We start from the raw sequence: 17,922 nt of genomic DNA, 5'->3' as shown, positions 1-17,922 counted from the left end.
GAAATCACTGAGCACCCCAAGAGTCATAGTAAGATTCTCACTACTGTATGTAGCTGTGGGGAGAAAGGCCTGTCTCCTTTTCGAAGTTTTTTTTCCTTCGTGAAATGCTCCATTTGGAAGTGATTGCTATATTCCGCATTCGCCACTAGGTGGCACTTTTGGATAGCTCATAAGAGGAAACACCAGCAATAAGCACTAGAATGAGGATTGTACCCAGAAAGAGGATTGCACTTGTGAAATGCTGAGCTAGGAAGTCATATTCACAAACATTTATTAGCGTGGCACCTACTAGGCAGACATAATAGGAAATGAATCCCGAGAAGAGAAAGAAAAAAAAAAAAAAGGATCCCGAAAAGAGGAAAGAACCCAGAGTTGGAGGCAGAATTGAAAAGAGAGGAGGTAAAAAAAAAAAAAAAGAAAAGAGAGGAGGTGAGGAAGGGCAGGGTGATAGGGGTGGGATGAGAAGATTCCAGGGAGAAGAAAATGCATGAAATGCATGAACACAAGAGAGACTGTGGCCTGTTCAGGAAAGTGAGGCAGTTACAAATGACCAGAATGAAGTACACTACTATGTACACAGGGCACTGGTGGGAGACCAGGCTTGGGCTGTGCAGGGGGCGTGCTAGGAAGGATTTGGCAGGTCTAATAACAATGTTAATGAAATACGACTTTATTACCCAACTTTCGAGTCATTTTGATTTATGCAGCTTTATCACACTATAGCTCTTCAAGGAAAAAAGCACATGGAGAATTACAGAGGTTTGTAGGTTATGGACCTGTCAGTGGCAAGTGCTCACATTTGTACTTATACACTAGCTGCCAATCACATGTAGATATTCAGCCCTTGAAATAGGGGGAGTGTGACAGAACTGAATTTTAAACTTTATTAAATTTATTTTTAAGATTTTATTTATTTGAGAGAGACAGAGAGCACATGTAGTGGGAGGGGCAGAGGGAGCAGACTCCCTACTGAGCAGGGAGCTGGACACAGGACCTTGTGTCCAAGCTGGAATCAGACGCTCGACCCATTGAGCCACCCAGGCATCTCTACTTAATTAAGTAGCCACATATTGGGCAGCACAGCTCTGGACCATTTTCCCCACCACTGCCAATTAGTTTTCTCTAAAATTCTTCAAAGAGTAAACCTTATCTATAGCATAAGTCTACCTTGAACATTGCAGATGGGGGGGGGGGGGGGGCAGGTAGTGCAGCTGCCAGCTTCATAGACTGTTGTTCTAGATACAAGAACTAGAATCATCAGGGTCTGACTTGACTGTGTGGGGTAAAGAGGAGGAAAGGAAGAGGATTGCAGGCTTCTGCCTGGAAATCCTGATGATACTACTCCAAGCTGTGGAATACAGGAAAAATGATCATTTTCTTCTTAAATATCCTGAGATGAAGGAGCCAAGGCACATGCAAGAAGCGACAGACTAGATAGAAAAATAGCTGCGGTGCTGGAATCTACCAGTTCCTGTAGGTCACAGAGCGAGAGAGACAGAGATGTGGGCATGATCACATGGAAGACAGAACCGAAGCTGTGCAGCTGATGAGAGTGCGTGCTGAGTGACAACAGACTACACTAGCACTGGAGAGGTCAGGGGAGTGTAAGAAACCTACGCAAAGGAAATGGGAAAGGAGCCAGGAAAACACAAGCCACAGTCAATCAGTTCATGATAGTTTTGAGGAGAAAGCAGCCAATGGTTTCATATGCAATACAGAAGATTTAAGACAGAAACGTCCCTTGACATTTTCCACAGGAAAGTCATTTGTGACTTCTATTGGAGCAGCGGGAATAGAAGCAACATCACTTCAGCCACACATTTCTGAGAAACAAAGTTCTGTCTTTAATGCATCATGCTTTGGGGTCACCCTGTTTTAACAGCATTATCACATCTCACATGCAAAAACACGATTCTAAAAGAGCAGGTGAACACAACTAACAGGACTTTTACACTAATCTTTGCGTTCTTTTATTTTTGAAAAGATTCCCGAAAAGAGGTAAGTAAAGGATGTGTGTGAGGCAGGATCAGCCAAAGCCTCTGCTGTTGTTGATGGCTACCTGAAGGGCTTCTTCCACTCTTTCCATCGTAGAATATTTAGGAAGGTAGAGGACACTAATACAGGTCTGTGCTCTTATGGGATCTTTTTCATTCACATTTTCAGGACAGCAGAATGTTATTTTCATGTTCTTTAAGCCTTTAACTTGAATTCTGTCAGTTCCTGTAAGAAACACTAAAAAGAAGAATAGAAATGAGAGGTCTGCTTCCCAGAGACCAAGGTTTATAGAGAAATGGGTTTATTTGAAAATGTTTACTAAGGGCCCCTGTGCAGTCCTGCGTTAGACTGCATCCGGGACTGGTATGTTGTCCCTCAAGCAGTTCACAGTCCATCCAAGTATTATATTCTTGTGCAGAAAAAGACAAATAGCAGGAGAAAAATAAAAGGGTGTAAGACAACTGGATAAAGCGCCAGGGAATTAAGTGCTTCCTGAGTGAAAATTCTGTGTGTGATTCAGGGCAGGGAGAAAGCATCAGGCTGGGTTGACTGGGGAGACTTCTGAGAGCTCAGAAGTAAGCTGGACCATTAAAAAGGGAAAGGAAAAAAAAATAAATAAAAAGGGAAAGGTTCAGAGCAGTAACAAGGAAGTGGGCGAAGGGTGGAGGCTGGACCAGGAACTTCAGAGAAAGCCTGAAGGTGGGAGGGTACAAGGTGAACTCAAGAATGTATAGATGATGGAACTGTTTGGCTGAAATGATGATTTCTTGTAAAAGTTAAGATTGGAAAGTCAGGCTAAGCTCCTGGTGAAGTCTAAGTATCTTCCAACATACATGTTATCCACAAAAAGAACAAGAAGATAAACATTCCCCAAAAATAAGTACTGAAATTTTTACAAGAAAATGAGGAAGTCATTAAGCAAAGATGCAGGAAAACAACCAAGGAAGCATGAAACTGAGATCAAAATGTAGAAGGGGAGATAAAATGGGTTGGAGACAATGACATTGTAAAACATGGCTAATCCCATAGTGCCTGAATAACTGAGTCACAAATACAGAAAGCAGATTAAATATCTAACTTGGATGGAGAACTGAAGAAACATTTGAAAGCAACAGTCAGGGTTGAAATCACAGGAAAAAAGACCTATATTAATATTTTTTATGTCCACATAGTCTGGCATGGAGACTATCCAACTGGACTCGGAATGGCTCTTACACTAGCCTTTGTGGCAAATGGTGGCTATGACAAACAAGGTCTTCTTATCCCATAAAAAAAGGATGTAAGATTATAGATCTACTCTTGATATTATACTTACCAAGGAACTTTTTCTTTTCGTCCAAAGTCAATTTGTGTAAAGCCTTCCAAAACATCACTATGGTGGGATGTGAATTATCATATCCTTCTTCATAATGTGCATTCTAAAGAAAAAAAAATGCAGGAAGAAAATGTATTCAGGAAATAGGAAAGAATTTTAAATTCAAACTTCTAGGCCTTTATGATATACCTTTTCAAATGTTTCCCAGTCATAATCTGTATTTCCAATAACCACATCTTTTAGTTCTTCGGGATGGAAAAATTCAATAATATCCTTGTCACACACTTTGTAAAATCCTCTTTGAAATTCATCATAAACTGCCTTCACAGAGATGTTGAAGATGTAATTGACATATTTAGAAACATAGTCTCTCCTTTAATGAAACAAAAAAATGGTTTCAGCTTATTGCAGAAGGAAACTGGTAGGGAGGGCAGGGAAAGTGGAAGAAGGCCAGACATAAAGAACTAGAACACCTAACAATTCAGTGCCTACCATGTGCATATGACTATTTTTCATATATTATTACTTGATCTTAGCCAAAAGACCGAGAAGCAATTTTTTCATATATTATCTAATTTAATCTTCACGTAACTCTCAGGGCAGATTTTTAGGACATTTTAGTAAAGAAACGGACATGGTAAAATTATGTAATTCCTCAAGGTCACCCAATTAAGAGAAATGACACAGATTAGAACAGAAAAAGTTTGGAAAAATAAAATCTGAGACCTGCTAACAGTGCTCTGGGGAACAGGCTTGGGAAACGGGAAATTTCCTATTTTATTTTATGGTTTTCCATATTGTCTGTATGTATGACAGTGAGTAATTACTCAGTATTTGTGGCTAAGTAAAAATACAGAGGGGATTTCTACGTCTAGCTATGATAGAGCAGCTTACAGCAAATACCTCCCAGTGAGAAGAACTAGAAAAAGCCAGAAAATATACAAAAACACATCTAGATCCAGGCTTCTAGATCTAAGTCAAGACTCTAGAGGCCTCTGAAGTAATAAGAGAAAAAGGAAGCCCTCTAAAGTGAGCCCAGCATTTTACCTACAGTCTTTCCCTTTGGGCCATTTGCCCTGAATTCAGGGAAGGGACCAGGCAAAAAGTCATTGTTAAAGAGGCAGAGAACCTCATTATGTCTAACAGTAATACTATGGCTAAACTGGAGTATTCATAAAATATACTACAGAGCTGAAAATGTTCCATTTCTTGATCTGTGTATTTGTGTACTTTTCTGTATGTTGTACTGCAATAACAAAGTTCTTTTTTAGGGGATCCCTGGGTGGCTCAGCGGTTTGGTGCCTGCCTTCGGTCCAGGGTGTGATCCTGGAGACCCGGGATCAAGTCCCACGTCGGGCTCCCTGCTGCCTCTCCCTCTGCCTGTGTCTTTGTCTCTCTTTCTCTGTCTCTCATGAACAAATAAATAAATCTTAAAAAAAAGTTATTTTTTAAAAATAAAGACCAAAAGATTAAATAAAAATAGCTTACATCAGAATGCTCACTTGGTGGTATCTCTCTGCTGCTGTGACCAACTATCAATGGAATGTGTGTCATCCCAAACTAAGGCTTTAAAATTGTATCCGGTAAGGTGTTGAAAACTCAAGACAGCACAGTAACATGTAATATTAATAAATACTAAGTGCCTGCTACAGACCAGGCACCACTGTAGACTACTCTAGGTACTACATATACAATGATAAACATGACTACTCCTTGCCATCATGCAGCTCGCTATAGTGGAGGAAATACAGGTAAGTAAATAAGCAGATAAATCCTAAAGGTACATAGTATGTGATATGAAAAGAAAAAGTAGGGATGCCTGGTGGCTCAGTGGTTGAACATCTGCCTTTGGCTCATGTTGGTTGTGATCCCGGGGTCCTGGGATCGAGTCCCGCATCAGGCTCCCTGTAAGGAACCTACTTCTCTTTCTGCCTATGTGTCTGGCTTTTATCTGTGTCTCTCATGAATAAATAAAATTTTTTAAAAAAAGAAAAGAAAAGAAAAAGTAAAACAGGGTAAGGGGATAGAGAGGGAAGTTGGTGATATAAACCCAGACAGGAGGGCAAGGGAAGGCCTCTCTGAGAAAGCTATTTCCTTCCCTACCAAAATATAAACTCCAGGACACACACACATACACACAACATAACATCAACTCTCTGCTTCATTAAAAAATAATTAATTGGTAATAGCTACAAGGCATTTTTAGAGCCCAGTGACATAAACAGTGCGTAAACAAAACAAGTATTTCACTTCTCTATACCTACTTGTTAGTCTGGTCAACAATGATGCCACTTCCATTAGGGATTAAGTCTACATCATTTTTGTCCCAATGCACCTGTAACCACAAATAAATTCAGTATCTCCAAAATAATCCCAAACAACCTATTATCAACAAAAACACTTTGAAGCATATACTTCTCTCAAGATTTTCTAAAAGTACACATTTTAGTCATTAAAACTAGCAAGGAGTGTGCACAAAAATATTTTTTTTACAAAACATTTTATCATACTGAAAAAAACTGGCAAATTGTCACATTTCGGTATTCACTTTATACAGTATAGACCTAGTATGGCAGATTTGCGAAAGTGGCCACAAATTCTTCCCAGCCTAGTATTCAAGCCCCTTTGCAGTGTGACTTTGCAATACCCTGAGGACTAGTTCTTCAGCCCTTGAATCTGGGTGTCGCTACGTGAGGTACTCTGGCCAATGGGAACTGCCAGAAGCAAAAGCTTAAAAAGAAGTTTGTACGCGGAGGCTTGCCATCTCTTCCCACTCTTTATAATCCTGAGACCATTCTATAAAGACACCTCAACTAGCCTACTGGAGCATAGGGGACTCCTAGAACAGAAAAGGCGTTCCAGCCCACACTTCATAAACCAGTCAAAACCAGGTAAATGAGCAAAGCCAATGTAAACCATCTAGCCCAGCCAGTCGACCCAGTCCAGAACCTCAATGAACTGTTTTTCTTTTAAGCCATAAGTATAGATGTAGTTTGTTATGTAGTAAATCTAACTGATATGACCAGTTTATAAAAAAAAAAATAAGAGAAAAACCTTCTGCACTAATTCAGAAGTTTGTCCTTTCACTAAAAAGAGTGTCTAGATAAATATGTTAAGGATTAGTCAGATTAAAACTGATCTGTAATCTCATTTTTATCATTACTCACATTAAAATAGATTAAAAATACTTCTCCAAAGTCATCACCTTCATCATCCAGAAGCGTCTGCAAACTCCTAAAGAACAAGTAATTTTATTTTTTAAAAGTCAATAATCATGATCACTAGATACATCATCTAAAATACATGTCAAATCAATGATAATTCTGAAGGTGAGAGGTCAGGTCATTAGTTAACAATGCCCATGTCTCTGTGTAATGACAGCCAGACCCCAACTACAAGTGTGAAGTTTATGAGTATTTGCAATTCTACAAGCTCTCTTCCCTCCATCCTAAATTCCTTTACCCAGTGATTGTAGGTTTCTATTTAGAAAAAGACTGATAAAAATGCCTGGGTGGCTCAACGGTTGAGCATCTGCCTTCAGCTCAGGGCGTGATCCCAGGACCCAGGACTCAGGATCCAGTCCCACACTGGGCTCCCTGCCGGGAGCCTGCTTCTTCCTCTGCCTATGTTTCTGGCCTCTCTCTGTGTGAAATAAATAAACCTTAAAAAAAACAAAAACAAAAACAGAAAAGGACTGATAATGTATTTACTGATACTGGAACTCATTCAAATTGGTGTTACCTTTATATAAGCTTTTGAACTGTACTTACAGAACAAATAATCTTTTAAATATCAGGTTATCACTTAGGGAATCTGAGGAATAATAAGGTCAAAGGACCTTCTCTTTATCTACTGTCCCGATATGATCAAGCTTAAGACTGCTGTGAAATTTGACTACCTTAACTGTTTAAGGCATCTGTGAGAATATAGATTCTATCAGCATGGATACCAGTCTTTTTATATCTCTTATCTTCTATTGTCCTATGGTACTTCATACATATTTTTAAAGTCACAGGTTTCATTGTATTTACTCATTCTCTCATGTATTCATTCAATAAACATTTATTAAGCATCCCATGCAGCAGGCATTATGGGATGTAAAGCTGAGACATTACTGTCAATAAACCCTGAGATTAGTAGGCAAGATATGCTGATGAAAGTCTCACCTAAAGTACAGAGAGCTATGTGCAGAAACTGTAAGGGCACAAGGAGAGCCGGATTTTTCATTACAGCATTGTGATGAACAGACCATATTGTATTCATTGTAGGTTTTTGGGGGGTGGGCGGTAAGAAGAAGAAGAGTGATGGGAACTAAGCTAACAAAACTGGATTCATGATAATACTTGGTTCGTGATACTCTTGTCATTATCTGTCCACATATGGCTTATGGGCTTATTTATGGATGTTTTTATGAAGAAGACTTACGAACCTACCTCTTAAAACATTGCCAATATTTTATACCTACCTATATGGATACCTCTTCTATCCTAAAGTATGTTACAAATACCAGTCTGAGGGGTATTACTGCCTTTTTGTTAAGGTATCTCATGAAGAACAGATGAATTCTTTAATCTATTACAGTTAGACTTATCAATATTTCCTTTAATGTGGGTACTTTTTATGTCTTGCTTAAGATTCCCAAGGTAAGAAAGAGATTTGTCCATATTTTCAACATTCCTGCATTATATTGGTCTTTCATCCACATGAAGTTGAGTTTTATAGACAGCATAAGCTATCAGCCCTCATTTCTCCCCATATGCATGAACTGACAATACTGTTCCCATTAATCTAATATGCTACCTCTCACAAGTTCCATAGGTGCAGGGGTCAGTGTCTGAACTCTTACTTTTGTTCCATTGAAAACCTGCACCCATACTATACTGTTCTAAACTAATACAGCTTTCTAAAAATTCTTAAGTCTTAAGACCTAAAGGTATGAGAAACACTGATACAGATTTAACGATCTTCACATTTACTAAGTTGATGTGTGTTAAGTCTTCTGATGCATAAGCATTATTTAGATCATTTTCACTGTTTTAGTAAAAAATAATAAACTTATCTCCTCCTCTCCAAATCTTGTGCTTTTCATATTTTTTCCTTATTAGTATAGTTAGTATAATGATTAACAGTCGGATGCCACACTGGAGCATCACTGTTCAATTCATGGTTCTGTCACTATGGGGTCTGGGACAAGTTACCCAAACTGTGTTAGTTTCCTCATCTGTGAAATGCAGATAATAATAATAGAATTGGGGTGCCTGTGTGGTTCATTCTATTAAGTGCCTGACTTGATTTCAGCTCAGGTCATGATCTAGGTCATGAGCTTGAGTCCTGCATCGGGCTCTGCACTGAGTGTGCAGCCTACTTGAGAGTTTCTCTTTCCCTTTCCCTCTGCCCTCTGTGCCCCACTTGCTTTCTCAAAAGAAAAAAAATATCATACTACTGTTCTCATTCTTTTAAAAATCTACATAGGGTTCTATTACATAAATATACCAAAAGTACATAATTCCCTTACTAAAAGAACATTTAGCATTCTGCACATTATGAACTATATAATAAAATATACATTAGTTTGGAAAATTTTGCAACGTTGTATTCTTCCTGAAACAATGTCTAGAGACTGAACTGCTAGGCCAAAGGGGCAAATACATTTGTGATTCGGTTAAGTATTACCACACTGTTCTCTGAAAAGGAATCACCAATTCTTATGTCCACCACTAATCCATGAAATTACAGCAAAACTTTTCCCAAACCCTTGTGAACACTATATAGCATCAGTATTTCCAACTACTGTCAATTTGAAGCACAAATTAGCTTCTGAGTTTCATCAATGTTCCAGGGTGACTGGGGAAATTAAGCCATTCTGGTACTTCTTTTGTAGGTTGCCTTCTTGTATACTGTCTATTTTTCTTATGGATGTTATACAGCAGAATATTACCACTTTTATTACCAATATTTTTTTCTGAGGTGGTAGCCTGGCTTTTTAACTCAGAAGTAAGTTTTCACTTTAAAGGTCATGATATAGGGCGCCTGGGTGGCTTGTGGTTAAGCCTTTGGCTCAGGTCATGATCCTGGGCCAGGATCATTCCTGGGATTGAGTCCCACATCAGGCTCCCTGCAGAAAGCCTACTTCTCCCTCTGCCTGTGTCTGCCTCTCTCTGTCTCCCATGAGTAAATAAATAAAATCTTTAAAAAATAAAAAAATAAAAAATAAAGATGACGATAAGAAACAAGGTTTAAAATAAATATCACTTGCAGATTTCACATCATAGTATATAACCTGTGCTCTGTCCATGACTGTTTCTACACAAATAAAGGTCAAAGATTAATGCCAGCGTTGAGAATGAATCAACTTTTCTTAATTTGAGAAAGTTAATTATCCAACAATTCTTCCCAAAATTATAATTGAATAAATTTACTGTATGTAGAATGTTACTATATACATATAAATTTATATGTATGATACTTATATCATAGGATGTTACTGTTGAACATGAAAATACTATTGAGGTATGTGCTTTAATTATTTACAGGCACACCTTGGAGTTACTGCAGGTTTGGTTCCAGACCACCACAATAAAGCAGTTATCCCAACAGAGCAAGTCAAAACAATGATTTGGTTTCCCAGTGCTTATAAAAGTTATGTTTATACCTATTGTAGTCTATTAAGTATGCAACAGCATTATATCTAAAAAACAATGTGCATACATACTTTTAATTAACTTAAAAATACTTTTATTGATAAAAATGCTCACTATCCTCTTAGCTCTCAAGGAGTTGTAATCACAGATCACAGGTCACCATAACAAATAAAAACAGTAATGGAAAAATTTGTGAGAATTACCAAAATGTGACACAGAGGACACAAAGTGAGCAAATGCTGTTGGAAAAATGGCTTGACACACAGCTGCCACAAACCTTCAATTTGTAAAAAATGCTATCATGGGTAAAGGACAACAAAGTAATAAAACAAGGTATGCCAGTATTCAAAAACATATTAGGTGGAGTTCTAGAAAAAGAACTATGTTTACTTACTTTCCCAAAACAGGACTAAGTTCTTTTAAGTCTTCCAGTGATGGAGTCTGGTCCAAAAGTTTCTTAAACAGGGCAAGTGGGAAAGGGATGTTGGCAACATTGAAATTGAATAAGGAAAGTCCACACAGAACGCCAAAGAAGAAGTATCTCTTCTTCTCAAATTTAGGCTGAAAAGAGAAAAAAAGACTTAATGTGTTAACATTTTTACAAGTAAAATGGAATATTTATATTAGGTAAACCTTTTCTCTCTTTTACAAAGTCAAATCAAAAATTAAAAGTGAGTGGGTGAACCCTGGTGGCTCAGTCGGTTGACCATCCAACTCCTGATTTCAGATTGAGCCCTGCATCTGGCTCCATGTTCAGTTGGCAGTCTGCTTGAGATTCTCTTTCTCCCTCTCCATCTGCCCCTCACCCTGCTTGTGCGCACTCTCCCTCTCTTATAAAATCTTAAAATAAAAAAAAAAAAAGCTTGTAATAAGAGTATTTAGAGTTTATGTGCGTCAGTTTAGTCAATTTAAATCTCTGCCACAGAGACATAAATAGAATCACATTAGGCTCAGCAATCCTCATAAACTGAAGTTTTCACAATTTCTTTTCGTACAGTTTTTTTTTTAAGATTTTATTTATTTATTCATAAGAGAGAGAGAGAGAGGCAGAGACACAGGCAGAGGAAGAGGCAGGCTCCATGCAGGGAGCCCGATGTGGGACTTGATCCCGGGACTCCAGGATCATGCCCTAGGCCGAAGGCAGGCGCTCAAACCGCTGAGCCACCCAGGTTGCCCTATATAGCCTTTTAAATGAAAATTTGTAAAGAAATTTTCAACTTCGCTGGGAAAAATAAAACTCAACAAAAAATGGGTGCCTGGGAAAGGAAGGTTTTCTTTTTATCCATACATTCTATAAATGATCAGAAACATTTACTGCTTAAATATTCCTATGTGGGCAGAAATGGAAACCCAGGGAAAGGGGACTCTGGGTTAAGAAAATAATCACCTTATTGAAGTTGAAGATTATTTCCATAATTATATGTATCAATAACTCCTCTCCTTAAATAAAAGTCTATATAACCTAATTTTCAATGGTATGTGACATGCCACCTCCCCCCCCGTTTTTTTTTTTGCCTTTTCTGTCATAATAACCATAACCAAAGAAGAGAGGACTTACTGTGACGGGAAACCACATATAGGAAGCATCCTCAGGGTATGTAAACATCCCATATTCTGGCCGGGTCATCTCCTCAAACAGACAGTGGAAAAACTCTACCTTGACTCCTCCAGAGTCATGTCCAATTTCTCCACTAAATGATACCTGAGGAAACAGAACAAATAATATATCACTTCCAGGGCTCTGTATTGCTATGTATTAAGGCTCATTTAGTAATACTAAGACCGAGCATTATTTGTGGAACCAAGTATGTGGCAAGCACTGTGGTAAACATCTTACTCGTATCACCATATAATCTTCACATTAATTCTATGAGGTGATGAAGCTTCAAGAATTTACATATTATGGGCAGCCCAGGTGGCTCAGCAGTTTGGTGCCACTTTCAGCCCAGGGTATGATCCTGGAGACCCGGGATCGAGTCCCACGTCAGGCTCCCTGCATGGAGCCTGCTTCTCCCTCTGCCTGTGTCTCTGGTCTGTGTGTGTGTCTCTCATGAATAAATAAATAAAATCTTTAAAAAAAAAAAAGAATTTAAATATTAACTTCCCCAAGGTCACACAGGGCTAAGGGGGTGCAGCCTAGATTTAATCCTATGTCTATCTTTCAAGTTTCAGAGCCTGATGTCTTTAGCTACTAAGCTGACCTCAATCAGCATCTTCATTTAATAAGGTATGCTAAGTAAAATAAAAATAAACATAAAGAAATCAAAAACAGTTGGATTTTCAAAGACTGAAAAACCAGAGCACACATAAGTCATCTATTGGCTTGGCTATTTACTCCTTGAGAAGGCATCTGTTGACACCAAACCCTCCCTAGGATAATTCTACCATAACCCATCTCTGCTCCTTCAAATACTCACTCATTCCTACCTTTCCTTCTTAGAATCCCTCATTTTGGTGTACAAATGTGTTAAGGTCTCTCTTATTTTTTTTTTTAATTTTATTTACCTATTCATGAGAAACACAGAGAGAGGCAGAGACACAGGCAGAGGGAGAAGCAGGCTCCATGCAGGGAGCCCGATGTAGGACTGGATCCCAGAACTGCGGGATCACACCCTGGGCAGAAGACAGACGCTCAACCGCTGAGTCACCCAAGCATCCCAGTCTCTCTTACTCTTAAAGGAAGAAAAATATCTCAGCACCACTGTCTCCAATATAGACAATACCAGCTTCTACTCTAGATTGCCAAATTCTGGAGAATCAGGTATACCATCTTCCAAACCTATTTCTCTAAGTGTTCTCTTCAAGAGGACCAAGAACCTGTTCTCGTGTCTCCTCTCGATTTCATGAACCCATTTTACACCTCTGATCATTCTTCTTTCTTCACATTCTTTTCTCCCTTGCTTTCTCTTATAAAGGATTAATCAGGTTTTTATCTTTTTCCTGCTCCTTTAATACTAGAATTTCCTGCAGTTTTGTGCTGGTACTTCCATCCTTTCTGCTTTTTCCCTGGATGCTTGACTTCTCTTTAAACTCTACTTATCATCTGCAGGCATTTAACCTTTGTATCTACTCTATCTTCTCTCCTGATTGACACACACTCCTGTCCAAAGGCCTGCTCAAAATTCCCATCAGGATGTTCTGCAGGCACTTCCCCAAAAGCTTTTACTGGTTTAATTAGATGAATGGCTCTTCTATTTTCTAGACATGCAAGTTTCAAACTTCAGTGAATTATTCAAAACCTTTATATACCAGGTGTTGGGGCGCCTGGGTGGTTTAGTAGATTAAGCGTCTGACTCTTGGTTTGGGCTCAGGTCATGATCTCAGGGTCGTGGGATCAAGCCTATCAGGCTCCTCATTCGGTTCAGATTCTTTGTCCCTATCCCTTACCCTTGCCCCTTCTCTCCAAATAAATAAACACAATCTAAAAAAAAAAAAAAAAAAAAAAAGACCAGGTGTCAAATCCTTACTCTGTTCCTTCTTATGGGCAAGTTCCTTCATCTCACAAAACCTCCATTTTCCTCTTCCTCACGAGATTATAAAAAAAATAGAGTAACACATACAAAACGCCTCACAGTCTGGAAAGTGGCAGCTGCTCATCAAACGTTATCCAAAATTTTTAAATGGATGTATGAAACATGAAAGTACAACTAAAATAACTCATGGACTGACTGGCCAGCACAAGTAAGATTCACATAATGAGTTTGTTAGATTTTTTTTAAATTACCTATGTGTAAAAATATGTGGAAATGCTTCCTTTAACTGCAACCCCCAGTGCAACAGGCTTTTTAAAAAAATATATTTATTCATTCATTTTATTTTTTTTTATTTTTTTTTAAAAGAGCACTGCTTTATTTATTTATGATAGTCACAGAGAGAGAGAGAGGGGCAGAGACACAGGCAGAGGGAGAAGCAGGCTCCATGCACCGGGAGCCTGATGTGGGATTCGATCCCAGGTCTCCAGGATCGCGCCCTGGGCCAAAGGCAGGCGCCAAACCGCTGCGCCACCCAGGGATCCCCTATTCATTCATTTTAAAGACAGAGAGAGAGAGAGAGAAAATGAGTGGAAGGACAGAGGGAGAGAGAAACTCAAGCAGACTCCACACTGAGCAAGGAGCCCGAAGTGGGGCTCAATCCCACCCTGGGATCAGGACCCAAGCCAAAACCAAAAGTCGGACCCTTAATGACCAAGCCACTCAGGTGCCCCACAACATACTTTTAAAATAGTGTCTTGGGGATCCATGGGTGGCGCAGTGGTTTGGTGCCTGCCTTTGGCCCAGGGCGCAATCCTGGAGACCTGGGATCGAATCCCACGTCGGGTTCCTGGTGCATGGAGCCTGCTTCTCCCTCTGCCTATGTCTCTGCCTTTCTCTCTCTCTCTCTGTGTGACTATCATAAATAAATAAAAATATTAAAAAATGTTAAAAAAAAAAATAAAATAGTGTCTTAAACTTCAGTCAAGTCATTCTTTAATCTGAGTAGGCTAAGTGATAAACTAGAGTCTCCTACCAAAAAAACACTTAATAAATGTCATCAGGCCCATCACTGTTGTGATTAAGTGGGAAGTCTGGAGCCTAAGAGCTGGACCCAAATCTTGGCTCTGATACTTCTCAGTTGTATTGCTCTTGGATAAGTCACCTAATTGTTCTACACCTCAGTTTCCCAATCAGCAAAATGAAGGAAAAACAACCCTCCACACAGTGCCACTGAAAGGGTTATACAAGTACTCATGAAGCATTCACAATGTTCTTGGGCCAAGGAAAACTTTCACTAGATTTATATTATTATTAATCTGTGTCAAATTTCTACTAATAAGACAAGTTATATAGTAACTAAACCAGAGATCATTTATGTTTCAGAACATGGGGATCTTGACAGTAATACCCTCAAAAAACTATATAGTCAATAAAGAGGAAGTTTTCTTTTTCACAAACCAATCTGGGTGCCTGGATGAGAGCAGAAACAAACTGTCAAATCTCCTCTAGGTCAACCTCATCTCACTGGCACCCTTCACAGCGGGTGACTAGCCAGGCTACATCAGGCCTCAGGAGGGATTGGACTTCTTACGGCTAGGTCTGGACTTTCTACCTACCCAGGCTGGGGGAGGACAAACTTTTCACCCGTTGCTCCTTAGCGAGAGTGCCAAGTACCTGCAGTTATTCCCTGAAATTCACAGGTAAGCAGGGAATTAGGGGGAACTCCAAAACAGGCTCTGTGGCCAAGGGAGAGAATTTCATCTCTGGAAGACCCACTGTTACATCCTTTTATGTCTTCCTTCTCTCAGCAGCAAAAATATGAAGAATTATACTTTACCATTAACTCCCTCCTCAGATCTTCATTCTCAAATTGATTTAGGTGATTTAAAACATCCTCAATCAAGTGACTCCTTCTGACTGTTAGATTAAAAGTGGGCAGCAAAGCTAATTCGGACCCTCCTTGTTCCATAATTCCAGCCAACCGCATGCAAGCTCTAAATTTCTTCTCCTAGAAAAACAAAAATGTTTCATTCATTTCACCATTTGTTCTAAGTGGGAATGTATGAAGTGGAATAAATTGGTTCAATTTATTATGAGTGCTTGTCATGAACATTTAAGAAAAGAGCCTTATTTACATAAGCCACGGGAGAGGAGCTATACATTCAGCATCCACCTGAGTGAGCTGAAGAAACACCTAAGAAATGAAAAGCTAAAAAGAAAAAAAGCTTTGTGGAGACAACCAACATAAGCAGGAAAGTGACCAACTGTGGGCCCCACTCATCCACTTTATCCTGCAAACACAATTATTAATACTTCAGTTACCAAAGCTAATTACCATCATTAGGCTAACAGAGGAATAGCAAACACTGAAACAGTGTACTGAACATAACCTCATTTGGAAAAGAAGTTCAGAAACAAAGCATGCTGCAGGAAAATTCAGGTATGAGACACCTCTCTAAAGATATTGTATTCTAGGAGGAAAATCCAACAAGAGACTTTAGGGCACAGATAATCTAAGAAGTTATATGAGACAGACACACAAACACACACACACACACACACACACACACAGATTATCTATCTGACCAAATGGCAATTTGAGACCATTAAAAGCCTAATGGTCTTTGCCTAATGGTCTTGTCAAAACAATGAAAAAGCAAATACTAGATCTATAAAATTATTTCTGGAGGTGTGTTTAAAATTAGAAGAGAAGAGCTAAAGATAAATAAAATTCTTGTATCTCATTTTCCTTTGTTAAGTATTTCATTAACGGTCATATTCATAAGTCAATTTCCAATTTTGTTTTAGAATAGTTAACTGCATTATATGAAAGTAACTACTGTTATGACATATAATTGAATATTATTCATACATAGACATAACTGGATGCATACAAAAAAGCAACAGTAAGAGCTAACACTCTTGGGCACTTACATTCCTGGAGGCATTTTCAATTGTCCAGTTTTAAGTTCAAAATCACTTTTTGGATATGTTGATAAACAAACCCAACGCACCTCATGATAGTTCACTGAAAAGATTATACTTGCAACAAATCTTTATTGTGGCATCATTAGAGGACCAGCCATTTATGTGTGTCCGTATTTCAAGAATCCTGTCACCTCTATTCCCACTGTTACATTTTTTAATTAGAATGGGCTTCTTAAATATTGGTTTGCTAATCCCAATCAAGCCCAAGACTGCTATGCCTCTGAGTACCATACAGAGACCTGTATACAGGGCCCAATCTCAAGGTAAAAACTCTACCAACTAGGTCAGCTGTCCATGCACTAGCCTTTGCTACTGAGGCCCTAAAATGCCTGAAGGCCAAGCCAGTCCAATTATGACAGTCTTTCTTTCCAACCTCATTAGAGTCTAAGCTATGTGGATTTTATAACCATTGGTTTCAAGGTTATAAACCCCTCAAATATTGTACACTTCAGAAGACTTTTATCATCTGATTTGTTAATGAAAACAAAGAAATAGGCATACCTACCTGTATTTTTAAAAGTGAATCTGCATACAGTAGTTTGATTTTTGACAGAATATTAAAGATAAATGGAAAATGACTGAATATGACAGGATACTGAGTGCCAACTGAAGTGTCCTAAAAATACAAACAACAAGAATTCTGACAAATGAAAGACCAGAGAAATCTTACACCTTAACTCATAGCCTAAAATCCCTGATTAAGTTTAAAGTCTCAGTTCTCCTAGGCAAAGCAATCCAAATTGCTGGTTAGTAGTACTGGTCAATGAAATGTATGTAAATCTAGTAAAAATACATAAATAAAAATAAAAAATACATAAATAAAAATGAAGCTAGTATTTCCAGTGCTCACTTAATTTAGCAATTAATTATAATTAATTTTAATTCTAGATGCTTTTCCCAAAGAGTCTGTTCTGCAGCAGTGGGCACTTCGGAAATGTAAATTAGTTCAAATGCATTTAGTGACACGGGGAATGATATAATGTAGACTAGCTGATGAGCTAATACATGGTTTCTGCCTGTCAGGGGTTGATGTGCTAGGAGCAGAATTATGACCTTCAGAGAGAAGGAAAAACAAATCTCAGGTCAACAGCTGAACTGGTAGCAAGAGCCCTTTAGCTTTATTTTTTAAATTTATTTTTATAAGTTTTTAAAAGATTTTATTGATTAGAGAGAGACAGGGTACAAGTGGGGGGAGGGGCAGAGTTGGAGAAGCAGGTTCCCCGCTGAGCAAGGAGTCTGATTTGGGCTCTGTCCCAGGACCCTGAGATCATGACCTGAGCCAGGCAGATGTTTAACCAACTAAGCCACCCGGTGGTTTATTTTAAGAAATAAAGGTGTTCTTATACCCAGAGCAACCCCCAAAGTCGCAGTTTCAGCCAGCTTCTGGTGGGTCATGCTGCCTTGGATGCCCACCTGAGACAGCCCTACTTGCATATGTGTTATCTTAGTACTACCAATCCGCTCATTATAGACTGTAAACAGATTTCTACCCTTTTGTTTTGTACATTTC

The 17,922-nt window shown here is 38.8% G+C and overlaps 1 protein-coding gene across 3 annotated transcripts in view; it reads right to left on the bottom strand.

The window, feature by feature from the left end:
* Positions 1-1,307: 1,307 nt before the first annotated feature.
* Positions 1,308-17,922, bottom strand: part of HERC5 (HECT and RLD domain containing E3 ubiquitin protein ligase 5) — a 44,695-nt gene continuing 28,080 nt past the window's right edge. For all 3 annotated transcript variants that reach the window (XM_041757884.1, XM_041757885.1, XM_041757886.1), the window contains 9 exons: positions 16,918-17,028; positions 15,262-15,432; positions 11,510-11,653; positions 10,346-10,512; positions 6,478-6,544; positions 5,575-5,645; positions 3,500-3,683; positions 3,311-3,413; positions 1,308-2,232 (listed from right to left, as the gene is read on the bottom strand). In XM_041757884.1, the coding sequence (XP_041613818.1) occupies positions 2,027-2,232; positions 3,311-3,413; positions 3,500-3,683; positions 5,575-5,645; positions 6,478-6,544; positions 10,346-10,512; positions 11,510-11,653; positions 15,262-15,432; positions 16,918-17,028 (1,224 nt within the window). In that variant the 3' untranslated portion in view covers positions 1,308-2,026. The remainder of the gene's footprint in view (positions 2,233-3,310; positions 3,414-3,499; positions 3,684-5,574; positions 5,646-6,477; positions 6,545-10,345; positions 10,513-11,509; positions 11,654-15,261; positions 15,433-16,917; positions 17,029-17,922) is intronic.

Source organism: Vulpes lagopus, chromosome 6 (genome assembly GCF_018345385.1).
Source record: "Vulpes lagopus strain Blue_001 chromosome 6, ASM1834538v1, whole genome shotgun sequence".
Taxonomy (NCBI): Eukaryota; Metazoa; Chordata; class Mammalia; order Carnivora; family Canidae; genus Vulpes; species Vulpes lagopus.
Note: the sequence above shows the minus strand (reverse complement) of the source record. Positions and strands in the feature narration are given on the sequence as shown.